Below are 21,130 nucleotides of genomic sequence, written 5' to 3'. Positions count from 1 at the left end.
TTTTTGGGATCCTGAGTGCTTTGAAAAATCATTCTTACACCTTTGTCACGTGAAATCCCTTTTTCTTTCTCAATACGCTTCAAATTCAAATTCTCGGCCTTGTCCCATCCATCCTGATTATCCACTGTCTGTAAGAGCAAAGTGGTCAGGTTTTTTGCTGAGGTAACCCCTTGGGCAGTCCCCAAAGTTGGGTTTGCATCAGGGTCGTTTGTTTCCCCAAGGCTGTCAGACTCAGGTATGCCTGGGGTGTTCGTAGAGGCACGTTTTCCAATAGCATCAGTGCCCACCTCCGTCGCAGCTCTACCTTTGCTGCTGGTGGTCCGAGATCTGCTCGATCCCCCTTTTGAGTCCCACCCTGCTCTCATCCAATCACCATATTAGGTTTCTGTCTCATGCCCGACCACCACATCTGAGCAGTGCTTAACGTCATGCCCAATCCTTCCACACTTGAAGCAAAGTGTTGGAATCCTCTCATACTTAAAATAAACCCAATGTTTTCCACTCTCTAGACTAGACACAAAGCCCCCTCTACGAAGAGGTTTGTCCAGTTGAACATTAACTCTAATGTGCATATACTTTGCTTGATCGGACTGCCAGGATCATTTATCCACCTCAAGAAAATTATCTATTGTGCCTCCTATATCTTTGCCTACCTCCTCAGACATGAACTCAAAAGGAAGGCCCCAGACTTGGACCCAAAAAGGGGAGTGAGTGAAAATAATGTTTGTTGAGGATAGACCTGCTTTCCAGCCACATAATAGGAGGAGATTGTTTTCGAAGTTCCACGGGCCACTCTTTTCGACCCATTCCATCTGAAATCGAGAACTAAATTTGAACTACAAAATACCGTTGCCTACATCTACTATTCATAGATTAGATCCTAACTTCCATGCCATTCTAAGAGTGTTCTTGAGGGCACGGTCATTCTGGTGACGATTTGAAAGTAGCTTTCCAAAAAGGCTTAAAGAACATTCTTCAAGGAGGTTGCTTTGATTAGCGCTTGTAATGCAGATTTCTTCTCCTTCTTCTTTGGTTAGCTTGATCTTTTGGAGGTCATTTAGGACTGTTTCGTCCATGGTGGTGAGGATAATGGCTACTGCACATAGAATGGATCTGTTACTGGCCAAGGAAGACCCTAGTGAAGGGAGGAAAGTCTCGTGTCAGACCGAGAGAGAAAGGCTCCTACTTGGAAGAGTCTTTTTTGTGTTGCACCCTATCACCTTTTCAAGGCAGAGAAAACTTGTGACGGAAATTTTTGTTATCCCTAACCCTGTTATTTAAATTGTTTATAGTGCACTTTCTTTTACTTTTATAGTTTATAGTGGATAGTTACTCAATAAACTATTCATTTCTATACTAATTTAGATGTTGGGAGGGTATACATTACAAATACCCCTATAGGTTGGGGTGGATATTTGTAATTAACTAATAATATTAATTCTTTAAGCACTAGCATTAGGTGTGCCAAATTCCAAAAATTTGGTATTTTGCACACCAAATACTAAAAAACATGCTATATAAGGTAGGGTTGTCCACGGGTCGGGTCGGGTCGGTTTTGGACCCAACCTAGACCCGACCCGCCTGCGACGGGTGGAAGGCGGAGGGATCCGAAACCGACCGCCGGCGTCACTCGGTCGGGTCGGTTTTGGGTTCGGGTGGTGTTCGGGTCGGTTCGGTCGGTGTTGAGAGTCGCCGGATCCTGCAAACGTCGTCGGAATCTTCAAAAAATTCGCCGGAATCTGCAAAAACCCAGTAGATCTGCCCCAAAAATCGCCAAAATCAGCCTGGATCTCCTCGAATCTCGTCGGATCTCACCAAATATGGTCGAGATCTCGCTTGGATCTCCTCGAATGTCGCCGGATCTCACCAAATCTCGCTTGGATCTCCTTAAATGTCGCCGGATATTGCCAGATTTGTATATAACGTCGGTCGGGTCGGGTGGCTCGGGTTTTGGAGAAGAAAACCCACCACTCGACCTGCCGGCGTCGGGTCTTGGGGTCAAAAACCCGTCACCGACCGTCGGAGTGGTCGATTCGGACGGTTACCGGTTCGAGTTCGGGGGGGTTGCTCGGGTTGGTCGGGTTCCGGGTTGGGTTGGACACCCCTAATATGAGGTGTTCCAAATGCCAAAAAGATTTGGCATTTGCTATAAGAACGTTCCAATGGTAGTATCGTATGGATAAGTATGCTATTAATATTTTAAATTTTTTTATTCATATATTTTCTCTCTCTTCTATAATTTTCGTTGACTAGTTGAGCATTATTCAAATTTTCTCTCTCTTGTGTGACGATTGCTCTTGGGAACCAAAAATAAATAATTAAAAAGAAGAAAGAATAAAAAAATAATATTTAACTAAAGTGGTAAAATAATAGAAAATGCGATGTAGGGTATATTGTAAAGTGATATGTTATAATAGATAAAGTAACTTTTTGATGTGTTAAAATAGCATTTGTTTAGTACGCCTGATGCTAATGTTTTAAGTGCACATTGTTGCAGAAGTTATTTAGGTGATAAGTTGTGATGGTTACAATTTAAAAAAAAAAAAAAATGCTTGTCACTAGTACCACTTTTATCATGTATCATCCATATCATGTAAATTGTTTGTGAAAGAAGTTAGATTTTAAATGTTGCAATGGTTTTTGTCTAGTGATGTAAGGGATACTAGAAAAATTTAGGTTAAATTGCTAATTTAGTCCTACAATTATTAATCGGATAAAAGTTTAATTTGGTCCTTCAACAATTAATTGTGTCAATTTAGTCTCTTAACTTTTAAAATTAAGTCATATCATCCTTGGGTTTTCTCTCCATTTAATTTTAATAAAAAAATAATAGTTGAATTGATTTTTTTTTTTTTTTTTTTGGGGTGAAAATACTTGGCTTGATTTAATTTTGAAAATTTCACACCTTTCACATAACATATGCTTCATTTGCAACATCCGTTAATTTTATTAAAATTTAAATGAAGATCAAATGTAACGATAAAATTGACTTGATTTTGAAAGTTGAAGGACTAATTTAAAATAGTTAATAGAAGTCAAATTCCCGAATTTCACTAATGCCAAGTTATTATCATTATCACTTGTGTCCATATAAAAGAACATAGATTTAGCTAATAAAATTGTCAGTCCTTTATACAAATTTTGCGGATTGTGAAGATGGTCACATGTATCGTTTACATGTAATGGCTTGATGTAAATAAATGCTTTTGTTGCAAAAATTTATTACACCTCTACTTGGGAGGAAGCATGTGCATTTTTGCTTAGAGTTGATATCTTGAACTTGAACCCAAACTAGTGAATTGGTAATAGTTTTTCTTCTTTCAAATGATATGATCTCGGGTTTACTAGTAAAATCTTATAAGCTAACTATATCCATATAAATTGCAACAGTTAATATAGTCAGACAAGAAGAGAAGCCCCTAGCTGAATGCTAGTTGCTGAGAATCACTCTCTCAAAATGTTCTCTGTACTGGAAGCAAGGGGGGAATGCAGAGGGAAAATAGCTTTGCTATTTTGCCTCATCAACAGCAATGAGTTGCCAATATCATGAAAAGGTGATCGTTTTGGAGCCATGAATCCACCATTTGATGTGCGTACTTTTCTTCTTCCAACCCTTAAGACCTCCTTACTTGCATTATCATTGATTAAATGATTTTCCTTCAAGCAACAAACTAGTACTCGCTTCTCCATCTCATTTTGTGCATCCTGGGTAATTCCTTGTGAACTTTTGGTCCTTATAACTACTGAGTTTTGTTCCTTCCTCATCCTCAAGTTCCCCATGGAGCATGGACATTTGTGCTTGTAGCTCATTTGCTTTGGTTTCAGATGATAGAGCCTTTTGTCTCCATTCTTGGACCTGGTGATAGTCTGGTATCTTAAAAACTATTTTAATCTGGTGATAAGGAATGACTTGCTATCTGCAGTGATATCTTAAGTTATTTTTCCCAATGAACTACATTGTTGGGACACAGAAACAAAGAAAAGAGCCTTTTGCATAAAGATTATTGAGATAGAAAACTAGACAAATTAAACATAGGACGAATTGGCTCAAATTTGGTTATACGAAATCTTACAGCAGAGTGTATGGATTGAATTCGATGATCGGAATTGATGGCTCAATCCTCCCAAAAGTCTTGAGAAGCCTGCAATTCTTCCATCTCCACCCTTACTTGCCCTAGCATCTGCGACCATTGCTCTGTATCAACTCGAACTTGCTCTACAATTCTTTGCACTATAGCCTTACAACGTCCTGAGCACTTGTATCCTTTAGAAGAATATTTCCAACTTTAAGCAGGAATTCTTTCCCTATCACTTTGTCATGAAAATTAACTAAAAGACATGCATGGAGCATTTGGAGGTCTGATGCAATTAAAAGAAACCGACCTATTGTACAAATAATCCCCTCCCTTTAGTTGAGGCTGCAATGCCTAGTACAGTAGTAACTGCAGACATTAATAGACATCCAAAGGTCCCAATAAAATCTTGAATGATGAAAGAAAGAGGACATATGTGCTCATCAAGAAATGTAAAGGGAAACCTTAAGGGAGTGTTTCAACATGGGTAACAATGAAAAGACATGACAAATCTAAATAATTAGAATGGAACTAGCTCTAGTTAGAGGAAGTTTAAGCTATGCAGTACAAGCCAATATGCAAACCACTTATGTCAAAGTTATTAAAAATATTCATATAACATATATAAAACATTTAAGAACAAATTTTATCTATACTCCTTGAGAACAAATTTTATCTAAGCAATGGAAAACGAAACATAGTAAAGAAAGAAGAAGGATGTGCCTGATCAGGTTGTCTTATTGAGGATTGAGGAAGAAGATGAATTATGAATTTCAATATGCTTCGAAGAGGATGAGGAACTGTTTGTTGAAGAGAGCATTGATCTATACTCCTCTTCCATTCTGTTTAACAAAATCCCCTTTGGCAGCCCCTCCATTTTCCATCTTAGAATGTCCACCTGCAGTCTTTGCAAATTAATATTACCAATTAAAAAATGGGATTCAATGTTCAAAATATTTTAGAAAAAATAATAATGATGATGACAATAAAGCAAACATGGGTTTGAGAATCACTCTTTCCCTTAATTGAGCTTAAAGTTCTGTTTTATATGCTTTTGCTTAATTATATGATTATATCAACCAAAAGGAGGATTATGCGAATTGAAAATGAAAATGCTTTGCTGGTTGCTTAAAAAATGTACAAAAAGAGAACGCAGCTTCTTCTTTGAGAAGTTAATAATTGAATAGCAGCATCATTGGGTATCAAAATATGGATTGATGACACCAATTAGTGAAAGACAGATCATCCTTACATTGCATTTGCCACTTGAAACAAAGCTATCATCAACTCTACAACTTGTTTTAATTGACAAGCTTGCTTCTGCCATCTCCCGTATCTCCTTCACACATATCTCATCCAATGTTACTCCAAACTTCTCTACCCGTCTCTGAAGAAGAATCACTTGTTTATCAAAATTACTACAGTTCCTAACTTCAAAATCCTTTTAGTCCTGAGCTCCTTTGTAACTACTCTAGTTTCTCACATCCTCTCCTTCACAAATCTTCTTTATTCCCTACAAAGTAGAAACAAATCACCAACCCAAGATACCAGTTTAAATTCATGTTAATCAAATTTGGTCTGCAATTTAAGCAATTAAAAGATGCCAAATTACTATGATCTATGTTCAACGAGATCATTATGGAAAAACAAATGAGGCCAGGCCTTAAGGACACAACTTACCTCCAATATTCTAGTGCATTGGAGCAGATGCAATACGGATACGTGTTCGCATCGTGCCAGCTCCAATACACTTGAGCATTGGAGCTAAGCTTTACTCATATGATATATCCTTTGTTCAATTTTAAATTCGAGCTTGTTTCAATTCCTTCTAGTCATTCTTGGGGTGTACGCTATTCAATTCAACTAATTTTGGGGAGGTTTTTGGACCACACCAACCTAGTTGGTGTTCTTAAATCAAATCGTCATGGCACTAGGGATAGAAATTGCAATTACATCAATGGTGGTTTCAGTCAGTACAATAAGTAAATGCTGATTACAAAAAATAAAAATAAAAATAAAAAGAGGTAATTACACTCTCTTCCATCGAAATTTGGAGAAATGACACTTCTTTCTAAACCATTAAAAAAATAAATAAATAAAACACTCCTCTCCCTTGAGGTTAGAAGAAAATAAGACTCTCCCCCTAATTTTTTTTTCTTATATTAGTAATGGAATTTTCTAAATTTTTATAATATTCTCTTTATCAAAGTTTAATAATAATTAGTAAAAACTTAATTGATAAATTTAAAATTAAAATGCAAAGTTTATCAAACACCAAAATATTTGCAATAACAAATTTTCTCCACAACCCATTGAAAAAAAAAATTCCTAGGTGGCAAATTGTTTCAAGCTTTTAATTTGAATCCACTATTAAAATTACTTTCTTACCTAATGGTAACTACATATAATAACTTGCCACATAAAATTTGTTGTGAGTGTTATAAAAATGTTATGAAAGAAAACAGTTACACTACACTTCTCTCTTTTCCTTTCATCTCTCTCTCCTTCCCACCACTTTACTTTTTACCATTTCTTATTTATCTAAATTCTTTTTCTTTTTCTTTTTCTATAAGAAATCTATATAAATTCTTTTTTTCTTTTTTTGAGAAACAAATCTATCTAAATTCTGATTTGTGAATTATGGAGTTAATCTTTGTATTTGTAGCAATGTGAGCTAAACCAACATTTTTGGACAAATGAACGAAAATAAATAAATAAAAGAAAGGCCGCATTAAGTGTGGCCGTATAGGTGGATGCAGAATCAAATTATTGGGCTAGTCAAGCTCCAAATAGTTCAGAGCAAACTGGGTTGGGTATTTCCATTAGACCCAAAGCTGACCTAGGGTTGGGCCTTGTTGCTAACTAGCTAGTTAAATTACTCCAAGGGAAATCCAGACACCTTCCTCATTTTAATTTCGTATGATTATTGGTGCAAACTTATTAGCATAGAGATTTGAGAGTTTAGATCAAACAAAATTTTGGTGAAATTTAAGAACTAAAATAGTATTTTTACCCAAAATCTTTTCTTACGTTGCCATGACTGTTTATCAAATACTCGGCCCAAAAAAAAAAAAAAAAAACACTTGCAATTAACAGATTGTTCGATTTGATTCTGAATTTAGTTCCGTCGTAAAAGTCTATACCCCCGTTATGTGTTTCTTTGTTCCCTTAACCAATTTAATCATCTTTATCTCAAGAAAAAGAAAAGAAGATTTAACCAAGATCTTCAGTGTTTGTGGAATCAAGTACGGATTTGGTTCTTTCTAGCTACTCTAATTTTAGATGCAACTGCGCCAACCAATTAAGAGAGTGTTCCCTTATTTTAAACCGTTAGCCAAATAATGAGTTTTACAAGTAGTTATACAAATCATGTTTGTTATGATTTTGTGGTTTGCCAAATACTCTCTAAATCTTTTTGAGCTAATTTGTCTCATTTATTTGAAAAGTATTATGTAAACCAAGCATAGCAAAAATATTTTCGTGAATTTGGGGTCAACAATTTGGTCATTCCCACTTGCCTTGAATGAGGTAGCAAAAAGTGATATTTGTTTGGCCAATTAAATAAATTTTTTTTTAAAAAAAAGTAAGGCTTGTGTCTAATGCACTAATGCAATAGACAATAGACATGATATTAATACAACACGTGGTTAATTAGTACGCGTATTTTGTTCATATCGCCGAGGACAAAGCCATGATTTGGAGTTAAGGAGAGTCAACATTTTGGACGAAAGGAAGGTTAAGTATTATTTTCCTTGAACCCAATTCAAATTGAGCCTTAATATATCTGCAATATATATATATATATATATATATTGATAATGCCGAAAAAATCATCAATGAGCCACACAATCCTTGCGCACTCGCAACCATGCCTGCACAACAAAAAGAGAAGACCTAACAAAGAGCATTGGTGTGGTGCTGACCAAATACCCTCCTAATATCAAATTAGAACTTTTCACAACTCTAGAGTGCCAGAATTTGGGTAAATTATGCGTACCTTGATTTGTGAGGGTCTTTGGGGCTTTTATAATAGTGTAGGGCTGACATTCGTGCCTTGATTAAAAAGATGTTTCCCTGTAAGAGAGAAACTCTTTATTTCGCGTATCTTATGGAATCCTTTCCTTGTAGGAGTCTTTTTGAGTAGGGTTAAGTATGGGGTGCAAGATCTTTCCTTATACACCTATGCGTGCGAACCACGCAAGAGACATGTTGGACCCGTCAACTTCATCCCATCAACTTATCCTTCCATGAAACATCATTCTAGTCGTCTTTAACTCATGCATTGATGACCTTCAGTTGCTCCCGTCATCCCCAATATGGATCATCAACCTTTTGGGGTCAATCACGAGAATATAAGCAAAGTCGTCAGCTACTACAGGATAGTCAGTTATTACTTAGGTTTCAAGAATTATACCTATCATATATATATATATATATATAAACAACTCAAGGAGGCCAAAGGGTCCTAGCATGACTCTGTCCCTACAAGTTGGCTAAATTATATGGGAGTATTAGAGGCAAACCAAATCCTTAAAAATTGTGTCAATAATTTGTCCCATGATCATTTAATTATTTAAGGATATATGCCAAGAACCTGAACAGTTAGATAGTCCTTCCCTTTTCTGGTGTGCCAAATCTGAAATGATATGGGGACCCCAAAATTGGAGAGCTCTCAATTGAGACAAAATATTGGACTGATGTTTGAACTTTGAAGTCAATTATAATCCTATTCTAAGAATATTAACTCAAAAAATTAATACATAGAAACTAGAAATATATATATATATATATATATATATATATATATATATCTCTCAAAATGAGAATAGCACGAGAGGACCACAAAAAAGAATGACCCACCTTGTTTGTTCCATCCATGAGGTGGGAAAACCATGGAGACATGGAAGTGGGTTACCAACCTAAAAGATTCTTCCCTTTCTTCTTTGTTCTTTGCCCTTATTTTTCTCTCTTATTTTCTTCAAACCCTTCTAGAAGCAACAAAAAGTTAAGTTAGGAAGATGTGCCTTACCAACCTTGCCCATAAAATTAACATGGCCGGCTAAAAATGACACACACTCTCTCTCTCTCTCTCTCTCTCTCTATATGGAAAGCTGGATTATGTGGGCAGGTTGGTTGAATAGTGAAAATGACAAATAAACTTTTTTTAATCAATCAATTTTCAATCACTAGTAGTAGTAATCCTATATGTTCTAGAAATATTTTTCTTTTTTCCATTTAACATCACTAGTAGGTAGGATTTATGTCACGCGTGAAAAAATATGACCATAGGCAAGATTGGATGAGTGGATGTGATTGTCGAAAGTTAAGGCCAACTTATAATTATTTCATTATTTTTAGGTCAATTAGAATTTTTTGTTGCTTTGAACGGAAATGATCTGGGTTTGAATCTATTTCATTTCCCATTTAAGATGAATAAAAAAAAAAATTAAGGAAAATATAAACATATTTCTTTTTTTTTTTCTTTTTTTTTTTGCAAATTAATAGTAGTTTTTAAAAGCACAAGTCAGAAAATAAGAAAAGGAAGTTATGGAGTGGAGGCAGTGTGTTAATAAAAAAGATAAGGATTAGAGGAAGTTGAAAATGGAAAATGATAGAGCTATTGTAGCTGGGCACTGTTAATCTCAATCATGGATGGTAGGGGAAGTTAGTTACTTTTATCATCTTGAATTGACAAGAGTAAGTGGAGTAAGGGTAGGTGATCTTCTAGAATACTTTTTTTTAATTGTGAAATGGACATAAATAATAATATAGATATAGGTAGAGAAAGAAAGACAGTGGAAAGGAGGAAGACCGTATATTTAAAATTAATAAATAAAATAAAGTTGGGGAAAAGAATAAAGAGGACAAGAGTAAGAATTAATACGACCATACGATACGAGTATGCACTACTGTTTTTGCTCATGTAGGTCCTTAACAATCTTATTTTATCATGGGGGTACCATTTCCCCAAGTTTTGTATTTAATTATTAATCTTGCCCTTTCTTTTCTATCTTCTCCTTATTCTCTCTGGCTTCTCAATCCCATCAGTTTTTTTTCAAAGGAAGTGAAGCCAAATTAACAAAAATTGTGTCTTTTAGAATATGCAGGGCACATAATGACTATGATTTTTTTTTTCTTTTTTAATTAAGAAACTATTGAATTATGAAGGTTGATTGCATATCCAAGGATTTAGTTATATTAAATTTTTAGCATCAATTTTTAAAATATATTTTGAGCATTTGCTATGGTAATATATATATGAGAAAATTTAGGTACAGTACTTAAGTGATATTCCTTAGATTTCCCTTTTAAAATTCAGTCATGTGGTTTTTTTTCTTATGAAATGGAATGTATTCTTAGTTAAATACTGCTACATGGCTGAATTTTAAGAGGTGAACTTAAATAACAATATCTAAGTACTGTACTTACATTTTGCTATATATATAGTGTAGATATATAAAAACTTAGTTTACATTTTTCTTCCACTTTTAAGAATACCCAAGTATTGAATAACGTTAGAAATAAGACAAATTTAAATACATATATAAATCTTACAAATAGATGTGTCACTATTGGGTAATCACAAGTAATTTAATTAGAAAGATGTTAGAATTCTTTTTTTTTTTAAGGAAAATGTTAGAATTTATAAATTTTATTACATAACTTGTATAATTTGATGTGACAAAGAATATGATTAGTAGACTTCAAAAACCTATTAAATACATTTTTAAATTACTTTTTATGATTGGTTATACATCTTTGTAAGTCTCATATTGTATAAAATTTATAACATCCCTAACATTATTCATTCAAATACGTGTTTTGTATCTTCTTGAAGTGTCACAAATCACATTTGTTACTATATTAGTTTGTAAGATTTTTGTAGTAAAATTTATTATAGCTTTAGTACTCTCTCCAAAATAAAGTCATATTAAAAAAATAAAAAGAGTAATTTTTTTTAAAATTATGATATAAAATAATAATTAAATATTATTTAAGTGAAAACGTAAAAGGCCCATTTGAAGATAGCGTCTTACACCTCCAAATTGTTTGTACTGGCCGTGTTCTTGAGTTAGGGCCATATAATTTTCAAGATATATTTTTTGTTCTTATCAAATATTGAGAATATAAATAGTAGGTTAGTGGTAAATTTTCAAGCCAAAAAAAAATAAGGTAAGTTGTAAAATATTTTTGTTGTCATACAAGAAGTTTGATAATCGTATTTACTATTTACAAGTAGGGAAGAGTACCACCCATTTTTTTGGATACAAGAGTACCACCCATTTAATCATATAACAACTTTACAGACCTAATTATAGATCATATAATTAGTATGACACATGAAGTCACCTAAATAGTATTAAGAAATGTTGATACATAAATTTTTTAACATTTTCACAAATATTACTAAGATGGTAAGTTGTGATTGGAGCAACATCCCTTACACATAGACCTATCATTTACACCACTTTTATTATACATCAATTACAACATATCAAATTCACAATGATAAAAAATTGTGAAAAAATTTGTGTCTATATTTATTGAATACTATTCCAAATTTAAAATAAGTATTATATATCACATTGTTTGGAGAATTCAAGGACACCATTTTTCTTGAATGCATCATACCTACCTTCCATTAACATATGATAAGTATGGTACATACTACATACAAAAAAAAAGTGTATATCCTACAATGACCCACTTTGTATTAATCAAATTTTTACGTGTTTTTGCTAAGATTTTTATAACTCAACTGGTAATTTTTGGTATTTCCAATAGAGATGTATAGGATTCAAATTCCTCCTCCACCAACTATCAAAGAAAAAAAAAACCCTTAAAAAAACCTTGAAAGAAAATTGTTATGTGTTTTCAAATTGTCTTAACCAATTTACACCCTTATCAAAATCTATAGCTAAAGAGTACAATTTAAAACAACATTATATTTCAAGTAAATAAACTACCAAAACATAAAATTTTACAAGTATATGCTTTTTTTGTTTTTTTAGAAGAACCAAGTATATGATAAGTCATAATTATCAATATCATACGATACGCGATACATAATATATGTATTATATTGTGTACAAAAAACTCTATATCATAAAAGCGTATCAAAAGTATCTGTGAATTCTACGATATACAGGTATATATCTTATGAATCATATCATATCATATGAATCGTATATGTTGGATGATACATGAACGCATTGCTTAAATTGGGTTTTCTACTAAAATTTTGGGTTGGCTTGTGCCCAAATGCTTTTCTACTTGTTTAAAAAATTATTGGCTACTACTACTTTAGCTCATTACTTTTATCCTTCTTTTTCCCTAAAAAATTTAGACCATACATTTGCCCACTTTCAAAATGAGTTACAAGGATTAAATTAAAATAAATAAAAAAGGAATAAGAGCATCCACAACAGTGGTGCTAAAAAACCATATTGGTATTTTTAGCACCTTAAATACTAAAAACCATTCTGCAACAGTGAAGCTATAGGTAAAATTTTTACCTCTTCAGCTACAATGCACAGCCATCTATAGCTATGCAATGTAGTTCCAAAGTTAAAAAAAAAAAAATATATATATATATATATATATATTATTTAACTTCTCTCTCTTCCCATTAAAATATTCTCTTTCTCTCTCTCTCTCTCTCTCTTCCTTCTCTATCTTTACTCTCTTCTTTTCCTCTAACTCAAAGTCTCAGCCCTCTCTCTTCTTCTCCTCTGACCAGCAAGTGTAATGAGATCGGTGAGCATGGTGAGATCAGCGTGGTGGGTCAATGGGTTAAGATTGGCAATGGCATGGTGGGTTGATGGGTTAAGATCGGTGATGGCGTGTTCAATTTCGTGGGTGTGGTTCGATTGGGTTGTGGCCTGTGAGTCGGTGGTTTTCGTGGATGTGGGTTGGTGGGTTATGGCCTATGGGTCGATGGTGGTGGGTTGTTGATGTGATTGTCGTGGGTGTAGTCTAATTAGATCGTGGCCTATGGGTCAGTGGGTTTCGTGAATGTGGGTCGGTGGGTTGTGGCATGTGGGTCAGTAGTGGTGGGTTGTTGATCCATGGGTTGTTGATCCATGGGTTTCTGTGATGTGTTGGTGTGATTGCCATGGGTGTGGTTGGTGGGTCACGGCATGGGTTGTGGTGGTTGGGTTGATGGGTCACGACGTGGGTTGTAAGTGTGATGGGTTGCTCTTTGTTGGTTTGATGTTTTGTGGGTTTGCAGTTTGTTTGCTCTGTATCAGAGAAGAGAGAGAAATGAGGATGAATTAAAATTAATATTTAAATGAAGTAACTAAAAAAATAAATCTATTGATATTGGGTGTGTAATGAAATGGTAAGTTAAAATAGATAGAGCGACTTTTTGTGGGGTTAAAAAACTAAAACTTTGCCTCTACTACCGTAGGTGCTCTAGTGGGAGGAGAAACAAAAATAGAAGAAAATAAAAGGTGTGCAAGTGCAAAAGTGGAGGAAGTAGAAAAGGCAAATAACTCCGACTACATTAAAAGTAGAGCTACCTACCAAATCCAGCACTAACTTAATTGTAACCACTCGTCTTTCTCACCAACTCGGTCAAATACCCTCGTATCCCTTCTTAAAAGAAAAAGGTTCCCGAGTCAATTGCACCTTCTTCTCTCCACCACCTTCCATTTATATTCCCTTCTTTCTCTCCCTTGTCCCCCCAATTCCTTTTCTTGCTTCCATTCCATTCTCCACAAATCTCTCTCTCTCAAATTAAAAACCAACAACAACAACAACAACCACCATGGGCAGATCTCCTTGTTGTGAGAAAGAGCACACCAACAAAGGAGCATGGACTAAAGAAGAAGATGAGCGCCTTATCAACTACATCAAACTTCATGGTGAAGGCTGTTGGAGATCTCTTCCCAAAGCTGCTGGTAATTTCATTCACCCAAAAAAGAAAAAGAAAAAGAGTTTTGTTTTGTTTTTGGTTTTGGTTTTGGTATTAGATGAGAGAGAGAGAGAGAGAGAGAGAGAGAGACAAAGATTGTGTTTTAAGGATTTTGCTGATTTGTATCTTATGTAGGTTTGCTCAGATGTGGCAAGAGCTGTAGACTGAGGTGGATAAACTACCTTAGGCCTGATCTCAAGAGAGGAAACTTCACTGAAGAAGAAGATGAACTCATCATCAACCTTCACAGCTTACTTGGAAACAAGTAAGCAATACTTATTAATTATTCCCACTTTTTATCTCATTTTGGTTCTTTTACTTGGTTCAAAACAAATACTGATTTTTAATTTTACTTAATACAAAAAAAACATTTTCTCCCTTTTATTTAATTTTGATTCAAACCCTTCTTTCAAAATGAGCAAAATCTGATGTGGGTTTTGATAAATTTTCAATTTTTCTAATTTTTTTTTTTTTTTTACTTTTTGTGATCTCTCAGATGGTCTCTTATTGCCGCACGCTTACCAGGAAGAACTGATAATGAGATAAAGAACTATTGGAACACACACATCAAGAGAAAGCTTTACAGCCGTGGAATTGATCCTCAAACTCACCGTTCACTCAATGCTACCACCACCAACACCACCATTAACACTACAACTACCACCATCAACACTAGCAACAACAAAGCAAACTGTACCAACAACATCAACAACAATAACAATAGTAAGAGTAGTAATTCTCTCTTTGAAGTGCAAAATTATGTGACACCATTGATGCAAGTGCCTGAGCTCAAGAATAATATTGCAACAACAACCAATATTGGCTCCAACATCAACGTGAAGGTTGCAACAGAGTCTGCTGAAGAGTCAAATAGTAGCAGTGGGGTGACCACAGAGGAAGTTTTTCCTGAACTCAACCTTGAACTCTCCATTGGACTGCCCTATCAGTCTCAAATCTCTTCTGTCAACATAAACGAGTTGAAGCAACAACAACAGGTTTCGTACCAGTGGTATGGGAATGTTAATCAAAGTGGTGTATGTTTGTGTTGCCATTTAGGGTTTCAGGATGGCCAAGCATGTAGCTGCAGCAAAGCCATGGGAACAGCCTTAACAGCTGACAATCTCTACAGATACAATAGACCCGTGAACTCTTCTTGAAGTTTACAAGTTAGAACTAGTCTCACTTTCTCTACCTATGCTCACATGTAATCTTATGGTGGTAAAGAAACATCTCAAATAGTTGTTAGATTTTGTTTTACCCTTCTTTTTGTGGGTTTTGGGGGGTGGAGAAGAGAACAAAATAGCTGTAAGATATAAAAAAACTTCTCAAAAAATTTCTAATCCTTTTTCTTCCGACTTTCTTGCTCTTGGGTTTTCATTTAATTCTTAGTTTATCCTTTTTATTTATTTATTTATTTTATTATTATTATTATTATATATTTTGGCCTTGGAGTGAGAGAAAAAGAAATCCTTTACATGCTAATTGATAGAATTAATTATCCATTGATTTGTTTAAACATAAAATGCAAGTTTATTTTTAGTTTAGATCTTTTTTTAGGTTATAACAAATTAACAATACACTTAATTATTTGCTTATTTTTAATCATGCGATAAAAATAAGTTTTAAAGTTCTCCCCTATAGTAAGCTAATATTATTTACAGTGTAGCTATACTGTAAATTACTTATAGTTTAGCTTGATAAAATTAAGGGTCTATTTGAATACCGTTTATTTTGTTAAAAACTGAAAACTTATTACTGAAAACACTATAACAAAATAATTTTTAAATTATGAATAGTGACGTGGGATCCAAGATTTATTGCTTATGCGCGTTTTTCACAAGTTTGGCTAGATCGTAAATAGTTTCATGAGACCTAACCAAAAACGCAAAACGCCAAATCATTGCTCGGCAAATACATGCTAAATACCCATTGATTTTGTTTAAACTTAAAATGCAAGTTTTTGGGTATAGCGCGCAATACTCTTAAATCCTTCACACACCTTTCTTCATAATTAGCTTGGTTTTTAACATGCAATAAAAATGAGATTTAAGTTCTCCCCTATAGTTTAGCCCAATTTTCACAATGTCACTGCTGCTAGTGACTCTCTTTAAAAAAAGATTAGCTTCTCTCAAGAGTGACTAAGAGCAAAGAATGGAGAAGTGAAGTAACCAATGAATTAATTCATCCATGACAAAGTTCATCCAAATTCAGTTTTTAATGTTTTATTCGTTAGGCATTAGCGTATGAATGAAGTCAAAAGTCTTTCCGAACAAAACCAATTTAAGACTATTAAAATCAGGTTTGTGGAATTATATTATTTATTTAAGTGGAAATTAATGTAGCATATATACTTGATTGTCAAGCACGTGCCTGCCAATTGTTTGAATCTCTTGTCAATGGTGATGGTGGCATAATAAATGAAAAATTCTTGTGCCACACCAAAAGGCACAACATTAGTCACAACTCACCCATATGACAAGTTATAGTTGGTGGAAGGGTGATGATGGGTCTAGACACTTCTTTACCAACCACAACTCATCACATGGCGAGTTGTGGCCAATATTGTGCCTTTTGGTGTGGCACAAGAATTACTCATAATAAATATACGTGTACCAGATCAGGATGTGTTGAGGCCTCTCGCTTCCTGTGAGGAATGAGGAATCACATCATAAAGTGAGAGATGATAGTACAATGAAGAGCAAGGAATAAATAATGGACAATTTGACAAAGGGCCATCAATATAAGTTAGATCATCCACAGCGGTGAAATTATTTTTTTAGTTAACAAAAAGTTACTTTATTTATTTTATCTACTAATTTTACAAAACATCCAACATCAGTGAATCTATTTTAGCTTTTAACACAATAAAATAATATAAATATCACAATAAAATAATATATCTACTACAATAAAATAATACATCTCACTCCCAAAAAAAAAAACCACAAACTGATCTGGCATAATCCACAATCACTGCCAACCAAGAACAACCACCCACAACCACCCAACAACAACTAGCAAGCCAAGAACAACCACCCACAACCACTGCCAAAAATCCAAATTAGCCAAAAACCACCACACAAATCACCACCAACACAGCCACACCACCACTGACCCACGAAACCCAGCCACCATGAAACCTAACCAAACTACCACCACAAAACCCAGAGAAACCCATGAAATCCAGCCACACCACGAAACCCAGCCTCTCGCAGCGCTCTTAAGTTCGATGAAGATAGTGCTGGTGGAGCTTGGATCGACGATGAGATGGAGGACTAGGCTTGTCAGTGTTGGGTGAGCAGTGAGATGGAGGACTGGGCAAGATGAGTCGGCGGCATGGGACAGCGACATGGGCGATGAAAATGAAGATCAACGATGAAGAGTCGCGGGTTGGAGAGTTCAGAGGGAGTTGAGAGTGAGCATGGGTTGGAGAGTCACGGGTTGGGGAAAAAAACAAAACAAATAATATTTTAAACGGATAGAGAATAAAAAAGTAATTTTTTTTTAGATCTCAGCTACAAACTACAGTGCATAGCCATATATAGTTGTGCACTATAGCAAGGTAGGTAAAAAATTTACCTATACCTTCATTGCTGCAACACTCTTTTTTATATATAGTGGTGCTAAAAATAGCTTTTTAGCACCGCTATTGTGGATGCTCTTACTGAGATGATCATAAATAATTTACGTTTGGCTTCATTAAAAAAACTTTGTTATTTGCCTATTTATAAACAAGCTAAATTTGAGCTTTAGTTTGTACGCAAGCTCAAGTAAAACAAAATTGTTCATAAACAAGTTCATAAACATTAAGACTTGATACAAAATAGGTTGAGCATAAACTCAATTATAGGCTTAGTAATAAGCTTGATAATATACTTGCATTAGATATCATCCTCAAAAACTTGATGTTAAGCTCGATCTCGACTTGATTCATTATTTGTAGGTTTCATTTAAGCTCAGAGCTTGAACATTTTACTTTTGTTGTCAAGCCAAACTTGAACATTCACTATTCAACATTATTCAACTCCTTTACAGCCCTCTGAGTTAGTTTGCCACCAGTATCATGTATTGCTATTATGAAAATTTTGTATTCTCTCTAAATTTAGTTAAATTATCAACAACGATAACAACACCTTAATTCCAAAAATATTGGCTATGTTGTAAATTTTTAATAAATTAATCAATAATCGATCTCAAACTCTCTTTTTTTTTTTTTTGTTCATTTTATGTAATCAAAAATTATATTATATCACATTAGTTATGTAGGGTCACGATTCGTGGCGGACCGTAACAGTGTCGGGTTCGCACGTAAAACGGCCCTAACAATATCATTTGTAGAGCGTGGGTTTGAAAGGCTAGGCCTTGATCGATAGGCGGTGGGTTTTTCAGGGGGTTCATACAAGGTTAAATGATCGTCACCCCTAGAGTACTTCTCATGGAGGTGGGCTGGGAGGCTCTCGTTTCTTGGCCATTTTTCCCAGCCCCTTCCCCAGATTACTTAGTTTTCCTTTTATACTCGCCTGTATCCATTTATCCTTCATCCACGTGTAGGGTCGATCTTTCCAAGGCTGATACTTGTCCCATCAGTCTATCCCCCAAAGTCGTTGGGGGTGGTTGTAGAAGCCAAAGAATGCGGCCCTGTCGGGTTCAGAACATTAAATGATAATAACAGCAGCTTTCCCCGGATATTTTAGATCTTTTTTTCCGAGTTTCAGTTTTATACCATTTTTACCCTTCTTTACGAGGGGGAACTTTGGGTCTGCCGAGGACTGAACTACCCTCGGCAGTACCCAAAGGCTATTTTGTTGAACTTGGGCCATAATCCTCCTCGGGCCATAATCCTCCTCGGCTTGGCCCATAAATCATTTACGCCCTACAAGTTAAATTATGATGCATGTATCCAAATTCTTTATTTGAGGGATCATGTAGTTTAATTGGTAAAATTTCTTAGTATTATTGTAAGTTATAAAATTGTATTACATCATAAAATAGAATTAGATAAAAAAGTTCTCTGAACCAAATTGGAGGAATTTTGTTCAATCCATTACATGGTGGTTTAGAAGATCATTCATGTATATTAAGTCACATTAATTAATTATAAATCATTTAAATGTATGAGGTGACTATTTCATAGATAATGTGACTACAAGTACATGTAAATATAGACTTTTGAGTTTTGAGCTGTCATAAAATGAGTTGAAGAAACATTCAAAATTTAGTTTAATTAAATTATACTCATACTAAGGATGTAGATGGGAGAGCCTACCCCATTATATACTATATAGTTGGAAAATAATTATTCTCTTTTATATTTGAAATGGAGAAAACTCGAGTTACACCTCATTTGAAATTTAAGAAATAGAAAAAACTCAGTTTGTAGTTAAGATTTAATTTTTAAGAACTTATGTAATATGACTAATATCAGGTCATTTAAAATAAATTTTCAACAACATAATACAAATTATGAATATTCTGAGAAATACTATTACCTTATCTAATTAATGATAGTTACAATAATTGCTATTTTCCTTAAAAATAATAATTTGTTAATTAAGGCAGTTCGTTGGGATGAAGATGAGAGATGCAACCTAAGATTATTTATATGATGCATAAATAATTTAGCAGTTAGGTGCCTTTTATTTATCTTTATTATAATATTAGGTGCTTAGAGCTACTTTTCTTTTCAAAGATTGATGTTTAGAATTTAATCTGCTCTATGTGAAGATTTACAGGGTTAATTATGTTAATATAATTTTCAATATACATTTAGAAAAAATGGAAAAAGAAAAAGAAAAGGCAAAGGAAGAGCCCGGTATGGTTTTTTAACACTTGTGACTTCAATTTAAATGAACTTTAACGTATCAACCTCCAATTGGAACCCACCTCAAGAACCTAGAAAAATATGGATTATAAATTTCCAGAATTATCAGAGGATGCGAAGTATTAAGGGAAGTGAAGAAAGGGAACAATTTATTTATTGATTTACATTTTTTGTAATGAGCCGTCATCTAGCTTCTAGAAATAAAAAAAATAAAAAAAAATAAATAAAAAAAATTATTGGATCATCTAGTGCTTTGTTGTTTGGCATATATCTACAGTACTTTTCACATAATAGCATTGTCTCATATGTAAAATTAATTTCATATATTAGGCTACAAGACTATTTGAACTAACTTTTAGGGTCCGTTTAGATGGAAGAGAAGGAGGGAGAGTGGAGGAGAGTAGAGTAGAGTTGGCTGAAAATAGACTAATTTTGAGTCAAATTTACTCTACTCTACTCCTCCTCCCTCTCCCTCAATCCAAACAGACTATTATTTAGGAAGAGGAATAATGTTTATTAATAGGAGTATAAATTAGAATAACTTATAGGGTATGCCTCAACCCTAAGTCACTACTAGTTGGATTGATTTTATTATCAATTTTATTACCAAAAAAAAAAAAATTATAAACCAACAAAACAATAAATATGATTTAAGTCAAACCTAAATATAATAAATAAATTTTTTATATAAAATTTATCTCATTAGTTTATTTATTATGTAACTCTATGTTTTAGTGAAATAAAGGCGACTATCAGTTTATTTATTTATTTATCCATTTATTAAAAGAACAAGTAAAGGGAAGCTAACTGAAATTGAGAGGTATTCCAAAAGAGCAATAATACTCCTATACTTTTGTGTTTTTGTTGCATATCCTTTCATGTACAAAAATGTGGATATTTTTGTATCAATTGTGAATATTAATATAAAATAGTAAATATAAAAGAATGTAAGAGAATATTTTTCTCATTAAAGAAAAAAAATTGGGAGGCAGTGAAAATTCTATCAATCTAATGAAAAACAAATTTCAAAACATGATCATGACATATTGTAATTAGACAATAAAAATAATATTAATGAGAGATTAATAGTCCTAATAAAAATAATGTTACATTAGTTTTTTTTGGTAAACCAATGTTATATTCGTCATAATCTATCAACTGAATAAAAAAAGAAAAAAAGAAAAAGTAAATATAAAATTGGATGTGTGAGTAACATTGATGATGAAAATTTCACGTGTAGATTTGTGAATCAAGAAACTTGTGGCCAGCCTCTTCTGGTTGGACTAGTGTTAACCAAGTTGGATCTGAACCTAACCA

The 21,130-nt window shown here is 34.0% G+C and overlaps 1 protein-coding gene and 1 pseudogene across 1 annotated transcript; one reads left to right on the top strand and one right to left on the bottom strand.

Annotated features, from left to right (window-relative positions):
- Positions 1-3,444: 3,444 nt before the first annotated feature.
- Positions 3,445-13,730, bottom strand: LOC115964719 (annotated as a pseudogene).
- LOC115962584 (myb-related protein 308-like) lies at positions 13,596-15,347 on the top strand. Its single transcript, XM_031081442.1, has 3 exons — positions 13,596-13,978; positions 14,128-14,257; positions 14,489-15,347. Exons 1-3 carry the CDS (start codon positions 13,846-13,848, stop codon positions 15,147-15,149), a joined length of 924 nt encoding a protein of 307 aa, XP_030937302.1. The 5' UTR covers positions 13,596-13,845; the 3' UTR covers positions 15,150-15,347.
- The last annotated feature ends 5,783 nt before the right edge of the window (positions 15,348-21,130 follow it).

The sequence above is a fragment of the Quercus lobata genome, chromosome 10 (assembly GCF_001633185.2).
Source record: "Quercus lobata isolate SW786 chromosome 10, ValleyOak3.0 Primary Assembly, whole genome shotgun sequence".
Taxonomy (NCBI): domain Eukaryota; kingdom Viridiplantae; phylum Streptophyta; class Magnoliopsida; order Fagales; family Fagaceae; genus Quercus; species Quercus lobata.
The sequence above is the reverse complement of the archived record's forward strand: the minus strand, read 5'-3'. Positions and strand labels throughout refer to the sequence as shown.